At 38.0% G+C, this 9,330-nt stretch overlaps 1 protein-coding gene across 1 annotated transcript in view; it reads right to left on the bottom strand.

The window, feature by feature from the left end:
- Positions 1-221: 221 nt before the first annotated feature.
- Positions 222-9,330, bottom strand: part of Usp7 (Ubiquitin-specific protease 7) — a 518,151-nt gene continuing 509,042 nt past the window's right edge. Inside the window, exons 27-28 of the mRNA XM_090378438.1 lie at positions 493-570; positions 222-251 (exon numbers count right to left, since the gene is read on the bottom strand). Coding sequence (XP_090234564.1) covers positions 222-251; positions 493-570 — 108 coding nt within the window. The remainder of the gene's footprint in view (positions 252-492; positions 571-9,330) is intronic.

The following is a 9,330-nucleotide window of genomic DNA, read 5'->3' as shown; positions in this document are numbered from 1 at the left end:
TTAATCACTTCAATATTTTTTTTTATGTAAATTTTTCAATGCTTAATAAACAAATTCAAATACTTTGAAACATGTTTTTTTTTTTTACATTAAACCTTACATTTTCAAAGTTAATTAAAAAAATGATAAAATAAAACTGTTGTCATACAGTGTGATTCTAAACCTTCAGGCAGATGTGTGTGTAGATTCATATAAAAAGAGCCATCCAACATTTTCAATGACTACCACGAAAATGTCCATGTACATAAATTCTGTTCAGAGAGAGAGAAAAATACATCTTTAATTAGTTTATTAATTACCCAACGACATTCAGACTTTAACCCCCCCCCCCACAACTTGCTGATTCTTATATCTGACACTAACAGACAATAAAATGTCCATATGGATAAAAGGTGTGTGTGTGTGAGAGAGAGAGAGAGAGAGAAGAGAGAGAGAGAGAGAGAGAGAGAGAGAGAGAGAGAGAGAGAGAGAGAGAGAGAGAGCTATACTTACATCTTCCTTCAGTTTGTTATTTACCCAGACACATTTAAACTGCTTTTTGTTTTCCAATTCATTGACTCTTATATTAAGCTGTAAGAAAATTCAAAAAACAAGTCAGTCAGTTCTGTCCCTATGCATACAATGAATTATTTTAGTAACTTGACTTTGAAAACATAAAATGTTCAAACCTCAGAATTGTAGTGAAATTATAAAATGAAATGAAATAAGGTAATTAATTAAAATTAAAAAGAAAAAAAAAAAAAAAAAAAACACAACAGGATAAGATAAACTACTTTCAATGAAATATTAAATCTAAAGAAAATTAGTAAGACAAATTTCCAAATTTCTAATTATACACTGAAGACCATTCTGTCTCAAAAACGGAAAAAAATTAAGGAGTAATAGAAATGATTGGTTCAATTTTCAAGAGGGAGAATATCACAAATTTCAGAAGTGATAGGTTACGAAGGCAAGAAACTATTAAAAGCTACCAATATGCATCTGTGTAGCCACATGCAGATTTATGGATTTCTGTATTTTCATTTCAATTATGTATTTATGTTTGTGTCATTTTTACGTGAAGGTTATATCGAAGCTAGATTTTAACTTAGTACATTTTAATAATTTATCCACTTAAAAAAATATCCAAAATGTTTTTTTTTTTTTTTTTTTTTTGGCCTCTGTATACCTCTTTTTCCTGGAAAACGTATCTCACTGCTAAGGTATAACATAAAACTATATAGAAGAATACGTATTACTGCATTAGCTTAGTAAAGTATTGTACAGTTAAGGATAGTATAGTAAATCACTCAATTAAATTTATTAACTTTATTAATTTTCATTGTTAATTAATTACACTGCATTTAAATAGAAATCATGCCACAGACTACAGCAGCAAAGCAACATGCACAAAGTAGCGGGAGTGCTGTGGCTCAGGGGAAAAGTGAAGGGGGCGATTCTCCAACAATCACAGCATAAAGCAATGTGCAACTTCTGAAATGTTTATAGAACTTTCTGGGATGGGAGATGATATTGCCAAGGGGTCGTTGTGTGTGCTCGATGTAAGCAGCGTGAGGAAGGTAAGTGCCAACTCAGCGTTATGGGCCTTTATGAGAGCTTGAATTACAGGGTAGATGCCGTCGAAGGACTTAAATTGTGAGATCCATCAAGCGCTCATGCGATGTGGGCATCTGGCTCAGATGCCCACATCAAAGCCAGAGTTTGCACTTGATCATTTGGCAATACAGTGCCAACCTTCAGGGCAGAAAGCACTGATCCAACAGGAGCTAGTAATTGTCAGTAACTCTATTGTCAGGGAGACTGGAAATATATTGTGCAAAAAGGATATTTGGAATAGGACCAGGTACGTCTGCCAGGGGCAAAAGTTGAAGATGCTGTAGAGCACAATTTTTAAGGGCACAAAGGCTGATATTGTTGTGCACGTTGGGACTAACGACATTAAGAGTAAAAGATCTGCAGAATTCATTAACCTGTACTTAACAAGTACAGGTCAATGTTGAAAAAAAGTCATCAGTTAGGGTTAAATTCGAAAGTGTCTGTAATTCTGCCAAGATATGATAGGAAGGAGTACATGATGAGAACCTTGTCAATCAATTCGACCGTGTAGAGATTGTGCAAGGCTCATGGGGTAGAATTTTTCTCAGAATGGTCTGTGCTTGTTTACATGAGAGGTTGCTTCTATAGGGATGGAATACACTTAATTTAACAGGGTGCAAGAATATTTGCTAATGCTACAGAGGCAGTGATACATGGGTCGGAAAACTGCTAGCTTGGGGTGGGGATTCACAGACTAATAGATTAATGGTAGCCACAGGCAGAGGTGAAAGTGATTCACGCACTGCTTCTATAGGAATGAACAGCTGCCTGGAAAACAAGAAGCAAGGTTTTGAAGAGAATGCTGGGAGTTGTTGCGGTACAAGTAAACACATGGGTTGTGTGAAGGTAGCTAAGAATAGGAACAGGTGCATGTATACTTGCGTATACACCAATGCTAGGAGTTTGGTAAATAAATTTGATGAATTTGAGGTATTGCTCAAAGCATCAAAGGCGGATATTGGTGGGATATCAGAGACTTGGTGTCACACAGATATAAGGAATGCAGAACTGGAATTTGGGGTGTACAACGTCTACAGAAAGGATAGACAGGATAGGAAGGGAGGAGGGGTTATGCTATCAGTTAAGAAACACATAAAATCCAAGGAAGTGAAGCCAGTCGACATCGCTGGACAGTGCAGTGTCGAGTCAGTTGGGTGTGACATAAGCACTGGGAGATCAATATTGAGAGTAGGAGTGTGCTATAGGCCTAATGACTCTGATGAGTATAATAAGAAACTGTACAGGGAAATAGAGAAGGCCAGTAAATCAGAGAGTCTTATAATGGGGGATTTTAATTTCCCAGATGTTGACTGGAATTTGTGGGTTGGTCACTCACACACTAGCAAGGCTTTTGCGAATTTATTGGATGACTGTTTTCTACCTCAGCATATTCAGGAAGCAACTAGAGGGAGTAATACTCTTAATCTGGTTATCAGTAGTGATTCTTCATGGATTAAGAATTGCAGTTAAAGGAACCACTAGGTGGCAGTGATCACAGTGTGCTGAAGTGGGATTTACTCAAAGAGCTAACTTCCATAAAGGTAAGGGTTATTGCTTTTGTAAAGGCGACTGCGATGGTCTGAGACAGTATTTAAATTCCATACAGTGGGATGTTACCAACTGATGATGTTACCAACAGCAAATTCAAAATGGGAAGCATTCAAAGAATTTATCTTGGAAGCTACTAGGCTTTTCATACCAACTAAGAAATATTGTTCGAGGTTCAGGCCTAAATGGATGTCAGATGAACTAATTAGACCTGTGGCAGAGAAGAAAAATGCGTGGGATACATACAAATTAACACGTGACACAGAAGCCTATGATAGATACAAGTTGATCTGTAACCAAGTTACCAAGGAGGTTAGGCAGGCGAAGGCAGATTACGAGAAATCTTTGGCAAAGGATGCTAAGAAAAACAGCAAAGATTTCTTTACTTATATAAACTCTAAAAGGAAGGGGATGAATCAGATTAGTCCACTGGATATTGATGGTTCAACTGTTGATGATCCTGCTCAGATAGCAAACAAACTAAATGAGTATTTGCATCTACATATACACATGAGGAGTTATTCAGGGAGGGGAATGCCAGAGGTGAATTAAATTCTGGCAGTGAGCTACATGATTTTGTAATAACTGAGAGTAAAGTGGAGGAGAAATTGTTGAAGTTAAACGTAAGGAAGGCACCTAGGGTGGATGGGATCTATCCAGTTATATGAAAGTAAGAGTTCAGTGTTGGGTCCATTGCTGTTTTCGGTATTTATCAATTATATTGATGAAGGTACAAAGGGTACTAGGAAAGTTTTGCAATACAGCTTTGTTTATTTAATTTTTTCAAAGTAATTTCCTCTACATTCAATACACCTCTCCATCCTCCGAAACCAATCTTTAAACCAGTTCTGCCAAGTTTCACTAGGGAGCACAGCACACTCGTTGTCCCAAGCCCGTAGAAGGTCCTCATCACTGGAAAACCGCCTCCCTTTTAGCTTCTTTTTCACATGCGGGAACAGTGCAAAGTCGCAGGGAGCAAGGTCTGGACTGTAGGGAGGGTGCTCGAGAAGTTTCAGTCCTGTCGTGGTCAAATATTCGGTGCAGTCTTTGGCGCGGTGAGCTGGAGCATTATCGTGATGGAGGTACCAGGTGTCCATTCTTGACTTTGGCCGCAGATTCTTCATAGATCCAATGACTTTAGGCAGGCATTGTTACACGCAGAAGACAGTCACTTAGCTGTGACTGTCTTCTGTGTGTCCAAAACGACACGTTCCACAATTCCACTCGATTTGAAAAATACAGCAATCATTTTTATCACTAAAAAGTGATAAATCTACCGTTTTGCAGTGTAAAACAGACTTTTTCGAGTGTGTTAACAGAAGAAAGTGACTTTATTGTGGACAAGTTCTTTCTAACCCGTACAAAAATATGGCTACCAATAACAAGGGAAATGTGAAAATATCAAAGGTGATGACATTAGTGAATAAAATTGAGTTATTAGACCATTTCTGATGGTGAAAGTGTCTCCTCAGTGGCAAAACATTATAAAATCAATGAGTCAATGGTACGATCAATCAAAAAATCGAAAGAAAAAAAATCGGCCGTAGTGTCCATGAAAACACGCTAATTGCTTCAAGCATTTGCTCTGTAACTCGTGATGTTAAATTAGAAAAAATGGAAAAGGCTTTAAATCTGTGGCTAGAAGACCGAACTCAAAATAAAATTCCGTTAAGTTCACTCATCATTCACGAAAAGGCAAAACTCCTTTATCAAAACTTTAGCGAAACTGGTGATAGCACTGGCGGGATAAGTTTGTTAGCTAGCAAAGGCGCTGGTTTGAAAGATTTGTTTGAAATTTCTAATAAATATTACATTTAATATTAAATTGTTTCTTATTTTCATTTCGATGATATATGCTTGCATTTCACTATGTACATAGTCATATTATGAAGGTACATATAATATATAACTAGACAAAATTTTATATTTACATATTTCATACACAGTATGAAATATGTAAATATAAAATTTACATAAATCTAACATAATTTTAAAATTATGTTAGATTTATGTATGTTAAATTATGTTAAATTTTAAATCTAACATATTTCATACACAGTATGAAATATGTTAGATTTTCTTACATATTTCATACTGTGTGGAACGGAACCCCTTTATTACTATGGGAGCCAAAACTCAGTATTCGCATTTTCGGTATTCACGGCATTTCTCAGAACGTAACTCCCGCGAATAGCGGGGGTTTACTGTGTGTATATATATATATATATATATATATATACAATTGAGAAATGTTTCCCTGCCCCCATTATTTGAAATCAAATTTTGCCATAATCCATGGTAACAATTTTCTGATGTAATAAGTTTTAAAGGAAGATATAATGTCTTGATCTAATGGCTGAATGAAAGAAGTTGAATTAACCTGGAGCGGATGGGATCTATCCAGTTATATTAAAGGAGGCAGCAAAGGAAGTAAGCAAACCCTTAACAACAATTATGAGAGCATCCTTGGACTCAGGGGAGGTCCCCACTGACTGGAGATGTGCAAATATATCCCCAATTCACAAAGGGGGGATCGAAGGGTGACACGAGTAAATACAGACCAGTTAGTTTAACTTCTGTTCTGGGTAAAATAATGGTTAGTTAGTTATTCGGTTTTTAGGAGCATTAGCAACTAAGGCCATACTGCTCTGGGATATGCAGTGGTCATTCCCTGACCTTTCCACATCTTCCATATTTGGTGGTGATGGGCTCGAACCCCAGTCTAATCAAGAAGCGTGTGCTGCGCACTGCTGCTCCTTCCCACCTAGCTACGGAGGTGCCAGTAAAATAATGGAGTCACTGGTTAAAGATGCATTGCAGGATCATCTAGACAAGACTGCAGTAATAATTCAGACACAGCATGGGGTTGTTAAGGGGAAGATTATGATGTGGTTACAAAGGAACTGGATGCAAAAAATAATTTTGATATCATATACTTCTATTTTAGGAATGATCTTGAACTGCTGTACATGGAAGCCTACTGTACAATTGGAATAGTTGCTGCTATGGATGAAAGGACGGTTGAATGAGAGAGAGAGAGAGAGAGAGAGAGAGAGAGAGAGAGAGAGAGAGAGAGAGAGAGAGAGTGGTCTTCTTTCTGGACACTGCTCATCACGGCTTAATTAGCATTAGCATTAGTAGATGCACATGATACAACCAAGTCAGCTTATATAGCATTAGCATTAATAGATGCATATGATACAAGAAAGTAAGCTTATATAGTATTAGCAAAAAAAAAAAAAAAAAAAAAAAAGACACTTCCCCCTTTCCTCCATACATTAAATCCAATTGTTTGTAAAGTTCTGCCTTGAACTTATTTTATTTGTTGACCACAAACTACAATAGATATAAGTTTGATCCAACTATCAACCACCCACTGGCTAAAGGCAAATTTCTGATCTATTCTCCAATTGTCTTTCCTCAATTTGAATTTAGGTCCACTCAGGTGATGTCATCTGAACAAAAGGAAGAATGCCATCAGCATTGAACTGAGGGATTCTTCAGTTATTAATGACCCTACCAACCTTCATATCGTATAAATATACAAAACAACAACGGGCCGAACCCCGGTGGACTCCACTAATAACATTAGTCCAGAAAGAGCAGTATCCATTGATTTCTCTGTCTGTTCCCACTCAACCATCCTTTTATTCATTGTAGCAACTTTCCCTCAATGCCATACTGTTCCACTTTGTACTGTAGTTTTCCCTTTGCCACAATATCAAAATTATTTTTTGCATACAGTTCCTTTCTGAGCACATTACAGTATCCAATCAAATTGGCCAGACAAGACTTCACCTTAACAAAAACATGTTGTGTCTCAACTATAACTGCAGTCTCGCATCCAAATCTCCAGGTTCATTTTCTGCCTACACTAAAGTTCGCAAAAATTCTAAGGCAGTTATTTATAAGCCCAAATTAGATTTTGAACAGGCTAAGAGTAGAAAACATCCTTGTCCAAATGGTAGTTGAGAATTCTGTATTCTGGTTTCATGCCAAAGCCATAGTCTGCAACTTTTCCTCATCTACACACCTACTAATAAAATCTGATGCTTCTACTGCTTCCTTATAATTTTTGTATTGTTAACCATCTGCTACCATTTCCAGTGCACTCCACTGAATGCTACCTGTGGTCTTGTAAAATGGATGTCAGAAGAATTTTTAAACCCTCTTAATGGCAAGACAGTTCCATATTCTGTGCTACTTCACTTTTTCTGAAAATCTGTCCTCCTGTTCTGTAAAGCTGGTGCATACTTTCTTATTCCACTGGTGTTTTTCCTTCTGCTTGGAAATTTTCTAATATCCAGACAGCTCCTAAAAAAGAGTGACAAATTCCTCCCAATTAGTGACTCATTACACTTACCTCCACTCTTTCCAAAGTAATGGAGAAATCTGTCAACCACCAACTCCTCAACTATCTTGAAACCTACTATCTGATGAAAGACCAACGACATGGATTCAATCAGTATCAATTACTTGGTGATATACTGGTTTATGTTACTCATGTATGAAAAATTTAAAACCTTTGATTGTGTTTGGCATAAAAGTCTTCTAAACAAGCTTTGACCTTAAGGATTGTTGATTACAATTTTTCCTCTGATTGCTTACTGCAGGTGATAGTAGATGGCTATATGCCTTCAAACTTCTCTATTAATGCAGGTTTTTTCCTCAAGGTTCAGGTCTTTCTCCCATTCTTTTCCTCTTGGGCATTAATGACATTCTTCCACTGACCTGAAATCCTATCCACAGATTTGCAAAGGGCAGTATGTTGCTTTCCATGTTTGAGAAATACTGCATAGCACAACTTCAACTTCTCAAATATGCATGCACACCAATTCCTTAGTCCTTTCTTATATCTTCCAAAAAGGATTCAACTAATCCTATGAATATCTTCAGCGACACTCAGATTTCTGAACAAGATTGCATAATTGTATTAGGGATTACCATGTACATTTGTGGGTTTTGAACAGGCTAAGTACATTTGTTGGGAGTCAGGTGATCGGTCGGCACTTCGCTGAATTGGCGGTGTCTATGTGCTAACCTTCAGATTAAGGACACAGACACCACTTCAGGTAGATGAGCCTTTGATGTACCGGTAGTTGCAGATGATATCTATTACAGGGTCTGGTAGTTATGGGGCTTTCTGATCGACTGTTGCACTTTTTCTGTGCAAGTCTCCTACTCTGTCATCTCTCGATAATCCTTGCTTATATTCCCTTCTATATCTAACCAAAGGGCATAGCTGAAATCCAGAGAGAGCCTTCTACATGAAAATTGGACAAGAGGAGAAGGAAGGCAATGGATCCTCCCAAAACTAGAATGAATTTTAGTTGTTCAGGGGCAACCTGTGGAGCAGCCTGTGCCCTCTGGTTAGATCTAGAATGGAATATAATCATGGATTATCAAGAGATGACAGAGTGCGAGGATTGCACAGAAAAAGTACAACATTCAATCACAAAGCCCCACAACTACCAAACCCTGGAAAAGATAACAGGATATTTATCATGTTGTCTGTTTTCTTTTGGGCACTCTCAATACATTGGCTCCCTCGAGCCAGGGGTGTGCTCGAGGGAGCCAATGTATTGTCTGTGATTGTGTGATTATAAGTCTCAGCTGGGTACATTTTTTCTTTCTTCAGGATAGTCTTCACTTTTCTGATCAGCTTCTTACTTCTATTATCCTGTTTGTACTGAGTGAGTTGGCCTAACTTTATTCTCAACTCTGCTAGATTCAAACGACAATCTCTTTCCCAGGCTGGTACTTCTCTTCGTGTTTTGTTGCTGTGGGTGTATAGTTTCTCTTTCGTTCATCTTGGAGGCTCCTATTGTGGCATGATTATTGCCTGTGTGGATGGTGTTTAGTGTTACTTTGTTGTTGTACAGGTAATCTGATATTTGCAATTTGCTGATCAATATGGTATGTGACTTCCACAGTTGTTGTTGTTGTTATTTGGTTTTTAGGAGCATTAGCAACTAAGGCCATATTGCTCCGGGGATATGCGGTGGTCACTCCCTGACCTTTCCGCATCCTCCGTATTTGGTGGTCACGGGCTCGAACCCCGGTCTAATCAAGAAGCGTGTGCTAAGCACTGCCGCTCCTGCCCACCTGGCTACGGAGGCGCCGACTTCCACAGGATTATGTTGGGTCTCTACTTTAGTATGGTGTGAGTCGTTATGGGTTCAATTC

Source organism: Mastigoproctus giganteus, chromosome 7 (assembly GCF_048544385.1).
Source record: "Mastigoproctus giganteus isolate SK-2022 chromosome 7, ASM4854438v1, whole genome shotgun sequence".
Taxonomy (NCBI): Eukaryota; Metazoa; Arthropoda; class Arachnida; order Uropygi; family Thelyphonidae; genus Mastigoproctus; species Mastigoproctus giganteus.
This window is presented reverse-complemented; position numbering and strand designations above follow the sequence as displayed.